We start from the raw sequence: 18,638 nt of genomic DNA on the forward strand, positions 1-18,638 counted from the left end.
ATGTCTATGAAGTGGGAAGTGTACTCAAGACCATGTATAGGGTTGGCAGACAATGGTCCTGTAAGTGTATTTGTATGATCTGACATCCCAGGTGTACAGTAGCACTGACAAAGGAGACAAAGGACAAGGTTGTAGTCACTTCTTGGTCACAGACAGCTACCCAGAGGCACCAAGTAGTTGAACCTGTGGGCTTGGGACCATAGGTACAGGGGCCATCAAGATCAATCGGCATGATATACTACACAAAACATTGTTCTACCTCCCAATTTGGCGAGCAGTGACTGGTATCTTAAAAGCTTGCAAGTAGCCATCTAGATGCAATGATAAGTCTCTCCTCATCCAGAGCAAAGAAGAATGAAGAAAATCAAAGATTCATGGAAACAATTAGTCCTCACAACTGGTACATCATGAGATCTGCAACCTATACGACAATGAGACCAGAAGAACTAGATGATGCCCAGTTACCATTGTCAACCACTTGGAGCGGAATCTATGTAGGAGATCCTGGATAGAGAGGGAGAACAATGTGGAACAAAACTCAAAATCATTTGGGGAAAAAAAAGGCGGGGGGGGGAGCAGGTTTGCTGGTCTGATAGAGCCTGGTGGAACCACTGAGACTATGGCCCCTAGCTGCTTTTCAGGTCTGGAATTGAACCCACACCTGTGGCTTCCACCCAAACAAAAGACAGGCACATGAGTTGAATATTTACCTCAAGTAGATATACTCCTTGGAGAGAACAATCATGCAAAAAAGAAGGGCTGCTTATGCACAGGGAGACAGCTCAGGGGGTAGGAGTGCATGGAGGGAAGGACACAGGGAAGAGGTACCTATCAGGAGGAAGTGGGAGGGGAGCTGTTGCATTGGGGTAAATTGTAGTCAATGTCATGAGACAAAGTATATGTGAACTACTGTATGGAAAGTAAATTTGCTCTGTAAATTTTCACCCAAATCACACACGCACACAAAAAAATGACATGAAAAAGGCCAACACCTGTCATTATATACTATGCTGATAATCTGGAAGAGAACATGCTATAAAGTATTGCAGACATTGATAAGAAAACAGAGTGCAAATACAGCAAAAATACACTACAGGGATAACAGATTTATGAACTTCCTCTACATCATAGTTATTCTTAGGGAGATGTTGTTTCAAATTATTCAAATTTTGAGTTCTCTGAAGTCTTCAGACATACATCCTTCATATAAATACAAGTGCCCTGAAAGTATTTCATTCAAGCAACTAACATATCTTTGGTACCCATTAAATAAAAACACTTTTCTTTTAGGTGGGACCCACAGTCCCAAGAAGCTGTGATAGTGCTATAAAGAGAAAAAATGTCTAAGATACGCCCTAACTCATCCTCTCAGAAATATCTATTTTGAGACACAACATATACGAGGAAACTAGCATCATAAATACAGAGTGAGAGACAAAAAGACAGCTCAGGCAATTAAATTAATAAAAATTCAGAGGAGAGAGAGGTACTGTATTAGCCACTCTCACTCCATGAGAGTGATGGCCTGTAAGGTACATGCAGCATCTAGATGTGCATGCTCAAGAAGAATGACAATTTTTTAGGGTAGCTCTAAAGACAGATTGGAAAATAGTAAATGATAAATAGACTGGACAGGAAGAAACAGAAATATGTACAGACAGTGTGATCATCTACCTAAACAAACTACAAACAAATTATTAAAATTAGTAAGGCAGATAAGCAAGGTGGCTGGACATAAGATCAATATAAAATAGTTCATTTTACTACTACATTTCAGCAATAAACAACAAATATGTATTTTTTATATGCTAACTTTTATAATTTACCACTCATTTGTCAGTACGTTATACTGTGGTGGTTTACCTGTTGCTGTGAGGCTGGAAGTTATGCCATTGGTACATCAAATGCCAGCAGGGTCACCTCTGGTGGACAGGTTTCAGTGGAGTTTTCAGACTAAGACAGACTGGGAAGAAGGACAAGGCCATCCATTTTTGAAAAAATTGGCCATTGAAAACCTTATGAAAAGCAGTGAAACACTGTCTGACATATTACTGGGAAACTTTTTGAATTGTCACTAACTGCCTGACATAGTGCTGGACGATGAGCCCCTCAGGTTGAAAGGCACTCAAAATACGACTGGGGAAGACATGCATCCTCAAATTAGAGTTGACCTTAATGACATGGATGGAGTAAAACTTTCAAGACCTTCAGGTGCTAATGGGACATAACACAAATTGGGAAAAAACAGCTGCAAACGTTTATTAATAATCAGAACATGGGATATATGAACTATGAATCTAGGGAAACTGGAAGTTGTTAAAAATGAGATGGAACACATAAAAATCTATATCCTAGCCATTAGTGAGCTGAAATGGACTGGTAGTGGCCATTCTGAACCCAACAATCATATGGTCTACTATGCTGCAAATGACAAACTAAAGAGGAATGGTGTCACTTTCATCATCAAAAAGAATGCTTCAAGATCTATCTTTAAGTCCAATGCTGCCAGTGACAGGATAATATCCTACAAAGAACACCAGTTAATACTGTTGTTGTTGTTAGATGCTGTAGAATCAGCTCCCTCTCATAGCAACCCCACGTACAACAGAAGAAAACATAGCCTGGTCTTGTGCCGGCCTCACAATCCTTGCTATACCTGAGCACACTGTTGCAGGCATTGTGTCAATCACCCTCCACTTTACCAAGCATCATATCTTTCTCCAGGGAATGGTCTCTTCTGACAACACGACTAAAGTAGGTCAGACAATGTCTGGCCATTCTCGTTTCCAAGGAGCATTCTGGCTGCATTTCTTCCAGGACAGATTTCTTAGTTCTTTTAGCAGTCCATGGAACTTTCAGTATTCTTTGCCAACACTACAACTCAAAAGCATCAACTCTTCTTTGGTCTTCCCTATTCATTGTCCAGTTTCACATGCATATGAGGCAATTGAAAATACCATGGCTTGGGTTAGGTGCACCTTAGTCTTCAAAGACACATTTTTGCTCTTCAGCACTTGAAATAGGTATTTTGCAGCACATCTGCCCACAGCAATACGTCATCTGATGTCTTGACTGCTGCTTCCACTGGTGTTGATTGTGCAACCACGTAATATGTAATCTTTGACTACTTCAATCTTTTCTCCATTTATCATGATGTTGCTTATTGGCCCAGTTGTGAAGGTTTTCATTTTCTTTATGTTGACATATAATCCATACCGCAGGCTGTAGTCTTTGTTCTTTATCAGTAAGTGCTTCAATTCATCCTCATTTTCAACAAGCAAAGTTATGTTGTCTGCGTATTGCATGTATTGCAGTTTGTTAATGAGTCTTCCTCTGATCCTGATGCCACACTCTTCTTCACATAATCCAGCTTCTTGCATTATTTGCTCAGCATACAGATTGAATAAGTATGGTGAAAGGATAAAATCCTGATGCACTTCCTTCCTGATTTTAAACCATGTAGTACCTTCTTGTTCTATGTGAACAACAGCCTCCCGGTCTATGTACAGGTTCTTCATGAGCACAATTAAGCATTCTGCATTTCCATTCTTCTCAGTGTTATCCATAATTTGTTATGATAAACACAACTGAATGCTGTTGCATAGTCAATAAAACACAAATAAACATCTTTCCGGTATTCCTTGCTTTCAGCCAAGATCCACCTGACATCAGTAATGATATCCTTCATTCTGCATCCTCTCTTCAATCCAGCTTGCATTTCTGGAAGTTCTCTTGTCAATATGCTGCTTTTGAATAATCTTCAGCAAGACTTAACTTGTGTTTGATACTAATGATATTGTTTATAATTTCCACATTCTGTGGGATCACCTTCTTGTTAATACTACTATTTTTCAAATTCATGTAGTAACAACTAAAGCCAAAGATGAATAACATTAAGATTTTTACCAACTTCTGCAGTCTGAAATTGACCAAACATGCAATCAAGATGTATTGATTATTACTAGTGATTGGAATGCAAAAGTTGGAAACAAAGCAGTATCATCAGCAGCTGGAAAATATGAATAGAAGTGACACCAGAGATTGCATGATAAAATTTGGCAAGAACAATGATTTATTCACTGCAAATATGTTTTTTCAACAACATAAATGGGAGCTACACATATGGACCTCATCAGAGAGAATTCACAGAAATCAGATCAACGACATCTGGGAAAGAGAAGATGGAGAAGCTCAGTGTCATCAGTCAAAACAAGGCCAGGAGCTGACTGTGGAACAGATCATGAATTATTCATTTGCAAGTTCAAGGTGGAGCTGAAGAAAATTAAAACAAGTCCATGAGAGCCAAAATACAACCATGATCATATCCCACCTGAATTAAGAGACCATTTGAAGAACAGATCTGATACACTGAACACCAATGAGTGAAGACAAGTTGTGGGATGACATCAAGAATATCATACATAAAGAAAACAGAGGTCATTAATAAGACAGGAAAGGAAGGGAAGACCAAAATGAATGTCAGAAGACACTCTGAAACTTGCTCTTAAACAGAGAGTAGCTAAAGTGAATAGAAGAAATGATGAAATGAAAGACTGGAACAGAAGATTTCAAAGGGCACTAAAGAAGACAAAGGAAAGTATTATAATGAAATACGCAAAGACCTGGAGTTAGAAAACCAAAAGGGAAGAACACATCCAGCGTTTCTCAAGATGAAAGAAATGAAGAAAAAATTCAAGCCTCAAGATGCAATACTGAAGGATTCTATGGGCAAAATACTGAATAATGAAGGAAGTATCAAAAGATGGAAAGAATACAGAGTCACTACATCAAAAAGAACTGGTCAATATTCAGCTATTTCAGGAGGTAGTATATGATGAACAATCAACGGTACTGAAGAAAGAAGTCCAAGCTACATTGAAGGAATTGGCGAAAAACACGGTTCCAGGATTTGAGGGAACACCCATTAAGATGTTTCAAGAAATGGATATAGTGTTGAAGGTGCTCACTTCTCTATGCCAAAAAATTTGGAAGACAGTTACCTGGCCAACCGACTAGAAGAAATCCTTGTTTATGCCCATTTCAAAGAAAGGTGATCCAAAAAATGTGAAAATTATAGAACAATATCATTATATTACATGCAAGTAAAATTTTGCTGAATATAATTGAAAAATGGTTGCAGCGGTATATTGACAGAGAATTTCCAGAAATTCAAGCTGGATTCAGAAGAGGATGTGGAATGAGGGATATCACTGATGTCAGCTGGATCTTGGCTGGAAGCAAAGAATACCAGAAAGATGTTTACCTGTGTGTTACTGACTATGCAAAGGCATTTGATTGTATGGGTGATAACAAATTAGGGATAACATTGCAAAGAATGAGAATTCCAGAACACTTAATTATGCTCATGAAGAAGCTGTACAAAGATCAAGAAGCTGTCGTTCGAAAGAACAAGGGTATACTGCATGTTTAGGAATCAGGGAGGGTGTACACCAGGGTTGCATCCTATTCAATCTGTATGCCAAGGAAATAATATGAGAAGCTGGACTATATGAAGAAGGATGTGGTATCAGGATTGAAGAAAGGTCATTAACAACCTGTGATATGCAGATGACATAACCTTCCTTGCTTATTGTAAAGAGAACTTGAAGCACTTACTGATAAAGAACAAACACTACAGTCTTTAGTATGGATTACACCTCAACATAAAGAAAACAAAAATCCTCACAACTGGACCAATAAGCAGCATCACAATAAATGGAGAAGAAATTGAAGTTGTGAAGGATTTCATTTTAGTTGGATCCATAATCAACACCCATGGAAGCAGCTGAGGAATCAGACGCAGTATTGAACTAGGCAAATTTGCCACAAAGGACCTCCTTAAAGTAAAGATGTCACTTTGAAGACCAGGTGTACCTAACCCAAGCCATGGTATTTTCAGTCACCTTATATGCATGTGAAAACTGGACAATGAATAAGGAAGACTGAAGAATAGTTGATGCCTCTGAATTATAGTACTGGCAAAGAATAGTGAAAATACCATGGACTTCCAGAAGAATGACCAAATTTGTCCTGGAAGAAGTGCAGCCAGAATTCTCCTTAGAAGTAAGACTGGCCAGACTTCTCACATACTTTGGTCATGCAAAAGGGACCACTCCCTAGAGAAGAATATCATGCTTTGTAAAGTAGAGAGTCAGCGAAAAAGGGGGAGATCCTCAACAAGATGGATTGACACAGTGCCTGCAACAATAGGCTCAAGCTCAGCAGGGATTATGAGGATGTCACAGGACCAGGCAGTGTTTTGTTCTCTTGCAGATAGGGCCACTACATTGTTGCTGTTGTTATATGCCGTCGAGTCAGACCCGACTCATAGCGACCCCTCCTTGGGTTTCCGAGGCAGTATCACTACGGAAGTAGATTGCCCCATCTTCCTTCCAAGGAGTGGCTGGTGGGTTTGAACCGCCAGCCTTCTGGCTAGCAGTAAAGTGTCTTAGGCACTATAAGTTGAAACTAGTAAAACAGCACTTAAGAACAACAACTTTTATAAGGACAACAAAATATAAATTAGCTAGGAACAAATCTAACAAAAGTTACTCAAAATCTCTATGAAGAAAATTATAAAACTTTAATGAAGTGACCTAAATAAATTGACAAATGTATTAATATTCGTGGACAGAAGAATATGTATTGCATTAATTCTTGCCAAACTGATTTAGAGCAATTTTCATCAAAGTCTTAACAGGGTCTGACATAGAACCTAACTATAAATTACATAGAAGAGCAAAGGTCAGAAATAAAGAGACAAAGTAAAACAAGACGATTTAGGCTTTTAGATTTCAAAACTTTTAGAAACGAAGATAGCACTGGTTAGAGAAGTGATAAACAAAAGAAATAATGAAATCTAATACTCCAGAAACAGACACACATGTGAAACTTGATTTATGACAGAGCTGGCAAAGTAGACTAGTGTGTGATGAATGAATGAATCATGAATGAAGGATCATAAATGGTGCTGGAACAACTAGTTATTTGTATGAGAAAAAAAATAGGACATTAGATCCTTTCTTCGTAACATACGTAAACACTGAATTAAGCAATTAAACATGAAAAGCAAAACATTAAATGTTTTAAAACATTTGTGACTTCAGTGTAATGATAATTTTAATTTTCTTAAGTAAGATATAAAAAGCAAAACTCATGAAGGAAAAGTGTGATAAATTCAATTACATTAAAATTAGAAACTTCTGTCCTTTAAAAGATATCAAATAGAAAGTGAAAACAAGTCATAAAATGACAATGAATCCTGCAAAACTTAAAAGCAACTGTTTTTCTCTATATGTCTGGAGTAAAAGAGAAAAGAAAACCAAGGACTCAGAGAAGAAACTAGTCTACAGGACTACAAGTCTACATGAAAAACAACCTCATCTACTGTAAGACCAGAAGTAACAGATGGTTCCTGACTACCACTACTAACTCTTCTCATCAGGAACACAATAGATGGTCCAACAGAATGGGAGCAAAATGTGGAACAGAACTCAAATTCTTGAGTGTTCAGACTTAATGGACAGCTTAGGACTGGAAGATTCCCCAAGACTATCACCCTGAAATATTCTTTATATATTGAACCAAAATTATTCCATGAGGTTATCTTTTAGCCAAATAACAGGCTTACAAAATAAACAGTATCATTCTTGAATTCTGTGCTCCTTTAAAAAAAAAAAAAAAATCACCTATATGAGACCAAATCATCAACATTTACTCAAAATCAAAGATGAGAAGGCAACCAAAACCAAACCCACTGCCATCAAGTCAAATTTGACTCACAGGGACCCTACTGGACAGAGAAGAACTGCCCCAAAGGGCTGTAAATCCTTACAGAAGCAGACTGTCTCATTTTTCTCCCACAGAATGGCTGGTGGATTCAAACTGTTGACCTTTTGGTCAGCAGCCAAATGCTTTAACCGCCATTACCACCAGAATGCCCTGAGAGGGCCAGAAAAACTAGAGTACTAGAAATGGAACAACCAGAATGGAATGAAAATGTTGACACACTATGCAAAATGTAACCAATGTCACTGACCAAATTGTGTAGAAATTGTTCAATGGGAACTTAGTTTTCTGTGTAATCTTCCACCAAAAACACAGTAAGATATTTTAATTTTTTTAAAAAAGAAAAACTGACAAGCAGTTAGAATCCAGAATATACAAATGACTTTTAAAAACTTTTAAAAACAATATATCAAACAGCACAACAGAAAAACAAGCAAATAACCCAAAGAGATATCTTTAGAAAAGAGACAACAGAAATAACTAATAAACATACTAAAAGAATAATCAGGATCATAGAAACTAAAACCACAACACCGAATCATACCCACTATATTGGCAACAATTAAAAGTCTGACAACACCAAATTTTGGTAAGGATGTAGAACAACTGGGATGGCTAGACACCCCTGTTAGGAGCATCAATTAAAACAAAAAGTTTAGAGGGCAATTTGTAATTATCCAGTTAAGCTATACATGTTGTTGTTGTTGTTGTTGTATGCCGTCGAGTCAGACCCGACCCAACTCATAGCGACCACTCTTTGGGTTTCCAAGGTGGTATCACTACAGAAGTAGATTGCCCAACCTTCCTTCCAAGGAATGGCTGGTGGGTTTGAACTGCCAGCCTTCTGGTTAGGAGTCACGTACCTTAGGCACTATGCTACCAGAGCTCCTAAGCTACACATATATATACTAATTAGTGAGGCAATTTCATTTACAGTGTGTTCCCTAGAATCTTTTGCAAATGTGCACAAGGATATATGTACAAAAATATTCAGAGTAGCAATGTTTAGATTATCAAAAATGAAAACAGCCCAAATAGACAGTAACAGGAACATTGATAAATAAAATATGCATTTATATGATGTAATAGAGCTCTAAGGCACTTGACTGCTAACCAGAAAGCTGGTGGTTCAAACCGACCAGCCACTCCTTGGAAGGAAGGTTGGGCAATCCTACTTCTGTAGTGATACTGCCTCGGAAACCCAAGGAGGGGTCACTATGAGTCGGGGCCGACTCAATGGCAAACAACAACAATGATGGAATACTATGTAGTGGTGAACAATTTATGAGTTCCAGGAATAGGCATCAACACAGATTAATCTCACAATGTTGAGTAAAAACAGTAAGCTATAGAAGAATAAATACAGGAAGATTCCATTTATACAAAATTCAAAAACATGTAAATATAACTATATTCTTCAATAATGCATCTAAAACTAAACTCACTGCTGTTGAGTCAGATTCAACTCATAGCGACCCTTCCTTGGGTTTCTGAGGCAGTATGACTACGGAAGTAGATTGCTCAACATTCCTTCTGAGGAGTGGCTGGAGGGTTTGAACTGCCAGCCTTCTGGTTAGCAGTCAAGTGCCTTAGGCACTATGCTACCAGACTCCTTAATAATGTATACATAACCTATATGTTAAATTATAAAGAAAAGCAAGAGAAAGATGTGACAGACATATTCACAGTGGTCCATGATCCCTGTCTCCTGGTGTTTACTCCTTTGTGTAAATTCTCCCTGAGTCTGACTGGGAACTGTGACTTGCTTTTAAACAACAGCATATGCAGTGGTGATAGGAAATCACTCCTGTGACACAAAACATTATATAAGTCTTTGTCTTGCTCATAGACTCATTCTAGAGAATCTCTTTGCTGGCTTGATGAGTAAGTGGCCAAGATGGTAAAGTTCACATCACAAGAAACTGCAGGCACCCTCCAGGAACTGAGGGCAGCCTCCAGCCAACAGCCAGATAGAAGCCAAGGCCCTTAGTTTTACAGGTGTGAAGAAATGAACTCTGCCAACAACCTAAGTGAACTTGGAAGTAGATCCTTCCCTGGCCAAGCATCCAAATGAAACTGTAGCCTGGCTGACACCTTGCAGCCCTGTGAGACTCTACGTCATGCCTGAACTCCTAATGTACAAAAACTGTGAGGTAATAAATGTGTATTGTTTCAAGCTGTGGTAATCTCTTATGCAGCAAGAGAAAGCTGATACAAAGGATTAACATCAAATTTCAAGGAAGTGGTTACCTCTGGGATGTGCATAAAATATTTCATACTTTTTTTTAAAAAGTAGATAGATTTTTATGGGGCTCTGACTACTGAAATAAGGAGTCATTTGTGCTGTCAATTCATTTTATCACTCTTGCTTGAGTCATTCAACACATAAGCAATTGATTCCAAGCTTTACCTCCACAGGAACAAAGGGACATTAGGCACAAAAGATAAATCAGAGTACTAAGTGTTCCACTAAATAACAATTTCTTACTCATGTGGACAGTTTAGGGAGTAAACAAAGAAAGTAACTAACAGATACTTGACCATTCCAGATAAACAATAAAACATCAATTAAGTCCTATGGCCGCAAATTCAAGCCATGTGAAGATTACCATAAATGGGTTTTACACATGCTATTGCAGCACTTTCAGCCTCCCACAAAATATGCCCCATCCACACCATTCATCGTGCTCTTTTTTCTAAACTTGAATATGCTATAACCCAGCAAAGACTGCTTAAATGCCACTCAGCACTGTAACCTCCAAAGATTAGTTAAATTGCTAAAACCGAATGAATAAGCATTCAAGGCATGGAAAAGCTGATGGCAGAGACTCCCTTCACCTGGCACCCTAGTCTCTATCACCTGTCCCCATGTCCAGTCACTTCTCTGGTTTACCTGCAGACAGCCAACCTCTTGTCCCAAACAGCTTTCTGCATGGAGAGAAGCAAGTGCTTTCAGCTCACGATGCTATACATTTCTGTCTGACAAGTTCCTGACTTACTGCTTCTTGCTGATCCAGACTGCTCCCTGGATCTCTGGCATCTTCATCATCCTATGACCTTCATTATTTAATTACTATGGATGTTGTTGTTGTTGTTGTTGTTGTTGTTGTTGTTGTTGTTATGTGCCATCGAGTCAGACCCGACTCATAGCGACCCCTTCTTGGGTTTCCGGGCAGCATCACTGTGGAAGTAGATTGCCCCAAAGCTCTTGCCTATGATATCTATTTTTGCCCTTTGGCTCAGGAGTTTTTAGATGCTGGCTGTTCACCTGGTTGCAGATCCTCCTGACCAGATATCTAGGATCTACCTGCCATGCAGTTTTGCCTATCACCTGTATACACTGCCCACACCTTTGGCCTGAGGCCGCAGTTATGAGATCCCCCTCTTCCTTGAAGACCTAACACTGTCCTGGCTCCACAGGACATTTGCTCTGAGCAGCCCCTTGTTCTCTCCAGACCACGGGTGACTGTTGCCTCAAAATGCAAATACTCAGCGGAGTACTGTTTAGATGATCAAAAATGAAAGCAGCCCAAACAGAACGTGACAGGAACACTGATAAATAAAATGTGTATTTATATGATGGAATACTAAACAATTATATAAGACCTAAGTTGGTTTCCTAAATGCTACTAACTGATACATTTGGTAACAAATGTTATCAAAGCAACACAACAGGAGATAAATGGATTCATCCAAATATACCTTTCTAGAGACACAATACTTCTACCAATAAGATAATCACCAATCCCAACCATTCTGAAAAGACACCAGAACCTTGAGAAAACATACTAATGTTTTGCTTCTAATTCTTACCCGTTGCAAAAACTCAACAGGACTGTATTTGGGTCCCAAAACAAAAATTTTCTTTCCTCTTCGAGCCACACCACTGAATACTCGAGCAAATGCAATAAAAGACTCTTGGTTACTTTCTTCCTGGGAGACCAGTTTAGGTGTCATGCTTTCCACCTGCTGCTCATCACCTGCTGGAAACAGAAGGATAATGAGTGCCAAGAATGCTCCTTTTAATCCAGAAACTGCTTGGAAACACAAAGGAAGAATATATATGATATATTTGGCTCAGTTTCAAAAAAGAAACACCGAGAATTTAAGACAACATATAAAAACTACAATAAAAGCTAAAATCTCAAGAGCTAAACGTTGAGTCTCCCATGGTAAGCAAAACGTCAATCACTTCATATCAAAGCCTATTTAGGAAAGCTGTACCTCTTGGCTCTTCTTTTGGATTTGTTTCAAGGCCACTCCCATCCTGGCTGAGCTCCAAAGGTGCTGGCCCCTGTGCGGCTGCCAGCTTCTCCGCGTGCCTTTGTCTCGCACGCTCACGCCTCTGTGCAATTTCTTCTTGAGTGAGAGGTCTATGGGATTATCACAGACATGTTAACATCTGACATCATCAAGCATCCCTCAGTCTGTTCAAGCAGGGAAACAAGTGTTGATGTGGCTGGACAGACGAAGCTCAGCCCCAGTTTCTTTACAGGCAGTGGGCTTCTCCAAGTTTTCTTCCTAGCTGGAGCAACAGGATGAGGGGTCTAGAAGGCTTTCTATGAAAATGTTCTGTATTCCCAGCTACTCTGAGCTTATTAGCTGATATGCAAGACAACGCTATGTCTCCAAGTGGAGCAATGCACAACAGCATGAAACCTTTCTTACATACCCACATTCCTTCTGGATGAGGAACAGAACTGGGGAAAGAGAAAGATCAAGTAAAAGATACCAGGGCTCTGAATAATACCCCTGCTGAGAAACAAGCATAAGCCCTCAATAAGGAATTAAGGTATTCCCCTCAAGTACAAAAATGTCTCTTCATAGAGACCTAGAATATATAGCAATAAGAGTTCAAGGTCAGACTGAGAACCGGCAGTTCAGCAGGACGAAAAGGTCAAACTGACATTATCAGCCACATTGTTAAGACCCAAAAAGTGTCACTATAGAAAAGGCAGTGTATGAGTGTGAATGTATGTTTGATGGAGGTTGGGGGGGAAGGGGATGACTACGGTGTTCTTTCTAAAGAGTTACCCTCATGTCAGTCAGGCCACAGAAAAGGCACTGGAGCTTTAACACCTAAAGGGGAGCTAAACTGAATAAAAATGAGCACTGTCTGCGAGTTTGGGTTTGGGAAGGAGAAACCAATCAGATTAATCCCCAGAACTTGGATCCTTTGTGTGGGTCTTTATGAAATCTCACCGGCATGCTCAACCCCAATACAAGTGCAAGACCATTCCCACCCTGAAGTTGGTAGAATCTGTGCATCTTCAGGAGTGTACTCTGGGACTGAGCATCCAACCAGGCTACTGCTCTGGTCCCAACACTATGCCTCTGTACCATGTTGTCCCTTGCCTTTGGCATTATGATTACTGCTTTCCTCAATTTCTTACTTGGAACCTGGCTGATAACCTCATCTGCCACCTTGGCATGTCACTTTCACCTCTTCTCTACTTAAGCAATGGAAACCAATGTACACAGTTATGTGCACTGCTTGCCTGTTTTCTAAATGGTCACAAACTCTTGAAGCTTCTGATGCCAAGTGCACTAAAAACCCTTCCTTTTCACTTCACGTGGGCTACCCCAGAAGGTGACTACCTAAATCCCTGACTGCCCACTGCTACACTCTTCTGATACCTGTCTGCTAGGCCAGACTTCTCTGCAGGACTGACACAAGTTTTGTCTCCCTCAGCACCTGCCCTTCAGAATGAATGAATTCAGTTCTAGGAGTTGGTTTCTTCTAGTCAGACCCACCCACTGTAGATAACAGGGCTGTGTCACAAGATTCAAATATATGAGAGATAAGTCCTTGGGACTGGATTGGTCGAGTGTCACTAGGCAATCAAACCTGCTGGCACTGGATGGATTAACTACCACTGGAGGAGACAAGCTCCTCTTCACTGAAAGCTCTTAATGTTAGAAGGCCTTCAAATACTGGATGAAATTGCTTCTGTGCAATTTCTAGCCCTGGCCATTGTCCTGATCTATGGAGCAATATCCAGCAAATCTACTTCTCTAACTTTCCCTTTCAATCATCTATGTCCACACCCTAATCTTCCCCCTCCTCTTCCCAGGCTAAATACTTCAGCTGTTCCTGTAATTGGTTCTTAGATGACATCCCTTGTTTCTAGATTTTTGCTAAAAACTCTTTTAAGAGTATCTGAAAAGTGAAAATTAAAACATAAATGTAGAATACATTATTACTATTAGAGTGGGGAGGGCAAAATATCACCTGGTTAGCATCTGAAGAGGACCAGTCTCTTCCAATAGCTTACCACTATGTCCAGACACTGTTGATATATATATATATATATATATATATATATATATAATAGCACATACTTATCACAACAATGAAATGAGGTAGATATTACTGTCTCTGTTTCAGATGAAAAAACTGAGGCATAGAAAATATAAGTAACTTGGCCCAAAGTCAGAAAGATAATAAATGGAAAAGCCAGAAGTCAAGTTCAGATGTGACTCCAAACTTTATACCCAATTATTACCAGGCTCATGTCTCTCATTCAGTGATGAAATCATCTTCTTGAGTAAATGTGATTTCATTGTAGCTTTGGTTAGAAGAAAAGTATATCTGTGCACCTCATATATTAAATCTTCATTCTGCGTAAGTTCATGTGGAATAAATTCATATTTTATTCATTAACATCAAAGGCACAGAGGCTTGCTGTCCACCTAATATTTATCTACCTATCCAGTTAAAACCTACCACTGTGCCAGGTAGTATTATAAACACTGGGAGTGGTGGTGGGAGCAGGGAGGGGGAAAAAACAGACTGAAGAGAAATCAACATGGATTTATATGAAGTACTCTGTGTATCCATTATTTGTTGAAAACAAGGAAGAATTTGTTTGCAAGAAAATAGGGCTCTACTAGTCAGGGAACAGCTGTGAGTAGGGAGTTACTTAGGCTACATCTGAACTAACAACACTTCCTGAAGGGGTAATAGTTATTAATACTAGAGATGAAGGAGACCAGAAGTGAGAATGTTGACTGGAGTCAAACGTAGGCTCAGAAGGTGAAGTTGGAGGGAAAAAGTAAAGGGGCAAGAACGCTAAACCATCCAGCCTAAGAATTCTAAGCACAATGTTTGTGCTCTGAACTGTGTGAGGCTGCCCAAGGGGCTGACTGGTAGAGTGTCAGAAAGAGTCAAAAGAGGCTGTCTGGAGTTGACACCATACATACCCATACTACCAGGTAGCTAAGATGATGGGAAGCAGGAAAGCAAGAAGAAAATTGGCATCTTTTGGAAGAAAGCATCTTATTACTAGAAGGAGCTGGTTCTCAAGAAGGATACAAAAGCAACAAATAGACTCAGGGATTCAGGGGGACAGGAAATGCCTAGAAACTTCAAATAGAATGTTACTTAACAGAAACTTATTACTAGGTGAGAATTCAGTAAGCAATTCTGAAAGATAATCAGCTGAGTACAGCAAAATCAAAAGCCTAGAATTTTAAAAAGCCAAGTATGTTGGATTGCTGCCTGCCTGGAAGGTTAAAAAGCCATATAGGATGACCAAGGACAGGGGAACCAGCAAGGAAGTTGCTGCAATAATTTCCACAAGAAATCATCAGGATCTAAATTGGTAGGAGAGGCAATGGTGATGGGATGTTGTTGTTGTTGTTAGGTGCCATCAAGTCATCTCTGACTCATAGCAACCATATGTACAGCAGAATGAAACAATGACCAGTGAGGGGTATATATGTGAATGCCAGATGGTACAGAATAAAGATTCCTCAAGACTCTGGAAACTTAATAATCCAAGCCCCCAGCACCATCCTCATACATACACACAGAAAGCAGCAGAGATGCCCACATGCCTCAATCTCCATCAGACAGAATTAGATGGGACGGTGCAGGCTTGAGTTAGAACCTGCTTGACATGTTGTCACTACTATTACAAGAATTACTATCCTACTATTTAGCATTACTGTTCTTTAAACTTATATAAGTACAAATCAATAGTACCAGAGCCAAATTCAGTAGCTTTCTCCTATAGAGATACTGCATATGGATACTGTACTATACAAATGATGTTACCCCAGGGCTACTCAAGAAGAATTCTGTGTTGAGGAGAAAAAGTATTATCAGTGACCTCCCACCTACATCCCCATGGCACCCCCCAAACTTATGCCGCTTCCTCAGCCCAGCCCAACTTCCCTGTTAGCCTTACCTGGGCTTATTCTGAGGCAAAGCCTTAGCATCAACTGCAAACATTTTGGAAACAAAGATAATAACTGGAGCAGTGTCTTCATTTCCACATTTCATAAAAGCTAAACAAACAGGAAGCAAAGTGTCACTGTTTCTTCCCATGATATTAAAAAGCTAGATTTTTCTAGAAAACAGTTAAGATTTTTAGAACATGGCACCACCTAAATATAAAAGCAGTCTATAATCTTTTATAAATATGAAAAAAAAACACCTCTATTTAGAAAAGTATAAGGATGCTAGGAAGGAATAGTGGAGTAACAGCAAGCAGAGTTGCCAGAAATGAAGGGAATAAAAGGAAGCATGGAGTGGGTTTCAGGAACTCCTACATCACAGCTGATGCCAAGAAATTAGGCTAACCACCCACTATAAACCAAACCAAACTCACTGCTGTCGAGTTGATTGCAACTTATAGCAACCCAGTTGGGTTTCTGAGGTGGTAAATCTTTACAGAAATAGATTGTCCAGACTTGCTTCCGCAGAGAGGCTAGTGTGTTTGAACCACCAACCTTCCAGTTAGAGCAGTCAGATGCCTTAGGCACTGTGCTACCAGAGCTCCTTACCACCCACTATGTGCCCTATTAAATTCTGCCCTTATCCAGCAGAGACAGAACTGCAGGAAGTTACCAAAGAAGAACAGTCAGCAAAGTAGTCTGCTAATAACATAAAAAAAAATCAAGCTTTTGTAATCTTGCACAAAAACAAGTTAGAAAACAAAATGGATACAAATCTTTTATTCATGATAGTAGCAAAACTCCTTAGAAATAAATTAAGATTCAATCCCATAAAGATGTCAACTCTTCCTAAATCTATAAATTTTAGCACAATTTCATATCAATATACTGACATTTTTTTCCTTTACTACTAAGTTTGGTTTTTGGTTTAGTGCCATATACTATATGTATTAAAGGTATAAAACCATTGGTAAGTAATTTAAAAAAATCATCCCACAGCAACATAATTCAATATTAAAGAATTCAATATTAAAAATCAAACAAAGAAGAAGGGAGAAAAAAAAAAAAAAAAAAAACCCTATAGGAAATAAGAATTAAACATGTATCAGAAGTCTTGCCAGGGAAATCTTTGGAAGTTTTTGAGGAATAGAGTATAACATGCCCTGACTTATATTTTAAAGGATCACCAGGCTGCAGTGCTGAGAAAGCACTAAAGAGCAGGACCAGAGAGACCAGTTAGAAAACTATTATATTAATCCCAGTGAGTGATGACGGTTGCCTGGCCTAGGAAGCGAGAAGTAGAAATGTTGAGAAGTAGTTAAATTCTGGATATATTTCAAAGGAAGAACAGGATTTGCTGATGGACTGGATGTGGGGTGTGAGGGAAAGCTAAGAGTCAAGGATAGCTACCCTGTTTTTGGCCTAAGTCAATGAAAGGATGGACATATTTGTTACTGAAATAAGAATGATCAGGGAGAGCAGTTTTGTGGATAAAAAAGCCCAATTTGGGGTATGTTAAGATTCAGATGCTTTTTAAACAGCCAAGTGTTTAAGATATACAGGATGCAGCTGGATATATGAGTCTAGAATTCAGGGAGCAAATCCAGGCTGGAGGTATCCATTTGGGAATTGCGAGTATATAGCTGTTCCTTAAAGCTGTGAGACTAGGTGAGAGTTCCAAGAGAGTGACTGCAGATAGAAAAGAGATGAGGTCCAAAGACAGCCTTCCTGGGGACACCCATCCCAAAGTTAAAGTCAGGGAAATGAAGAGGAATCATCAAAACAGATTGAGAATAGGCAGCCAGTGAGGCAGGGAGAAAGCAAAAGAACCTAAGAGCCTGGATGTCAAACAAGAGTATTTCAAGAAGGAAGTGCTAGCAACAGACCAAGTCAGAAAGGACTAAGAACTGGTCCTTAGAGTCAGTAAAGTCAGAGTCAATGGTGACCTTGAAAATAACAATGGAGTGGTCAGGGGGTGGGGATTCAATATAATGGGGGAAGAACTAGAGATAATAAGTACATACAGATGAATTTCATGGAGCCTTTGAACCTGGAATGGAACCTTCCCCTTTCAGAGGGGTGGGGGTGTGTGTGTGTGCATGCATGCACGTGTGTGTGCAGGGCTTCTAAAGAGCATCACAGCCCCTGGAACACTTTCCAAAGTCCACAAGGCCACAGCCATGGCAGTAAGGCAGCAGCTGAGGGAACATATTCCTGGCTGTTTATGAGAATAGAATACAGCATGATTGTGAAATGAGATCAAGGCAGGAAGAAAGAGTTTCAGGGTCACTGGTTCCCAACTCACTGGCTGCAGCAAATGGCTGTAGCAAAACTGAAACCCTAAACAAAGCTGACAAAGTGGTCATTTATGAAATTGATCAATTGTAGATGTGGCTACTTGACAAACTGACCATTTAGCAAACTGGCATTTGACATCCTTGCCTAGCATACCCTGGACCTAGAACAATCAACAGTATGTTACTTGTAAACACATGTTTATCTTTACCTCACCTGCTTTCAATGCCTGGGTTTCCGGTGGAAGAGAGTCAAACGTTTGCGATCCTGTGCACATCAGTTTCTCTACCCTCTCAGCTGTAATATCAAGCGGACTAGGAAGTTTCTGACACACCATAGCTGAAGTCTACTGTTAAGGATGAGCTAGTGCCTTC

The 18,638-nt window shown here is 39.5% G+C and overlaps 1 protein-coding gene across 1 annotated transcript in view; it reads right to left on the reverse strand.

Moving 5' to 3' along the window:
* The window catches only part of EFL1 (elongation factor like GTPase 1), a 230,099-nt gene that overhangs the window by 173,210 nt on the left and 38,251 nt on the right, over window positions 1-18,638 (reverse strand). Inside the window, exons 10-13 of the mRNA XM_007945098.2 lie at window positions 18,481-18,603; window positions 15,981-16,080; window positions 12,013-12,161; window positions 11,602-11,768 (exon numbers count right to left, since the gene is read on the reverse strand). Of these exons, the coding sequence (XP_007943289.1) occupies window positions 11,602-11,768; window positions 12,013-12,161; window positions 15,981-16,080; window positions 18,481-18,603 (539 nt within the window). The remainder of the gene's footprint in view (window positions 1-11,601; window positions 11,769-12,012; window positions 12,162-15,980; window positions 16,081-18,480; window positions 18,604-18,638) is intronic.

This window comes from Orycteropus afer, unplaced genomic scaffold (assembly GCF_000298275.1).
Source record: "Orycteropus afer afer isolate SDZICR_OR568_19922 unplaced genomic scaffold, OryAfe1.0 scaffold00132, whole genome shotgun sequence".
NCBI lineage: Eukaryota > Metazoa > Chordata > Mammalia > Tubulidentata > Orycteropodidae > Orycteropus > Orycteropus afer.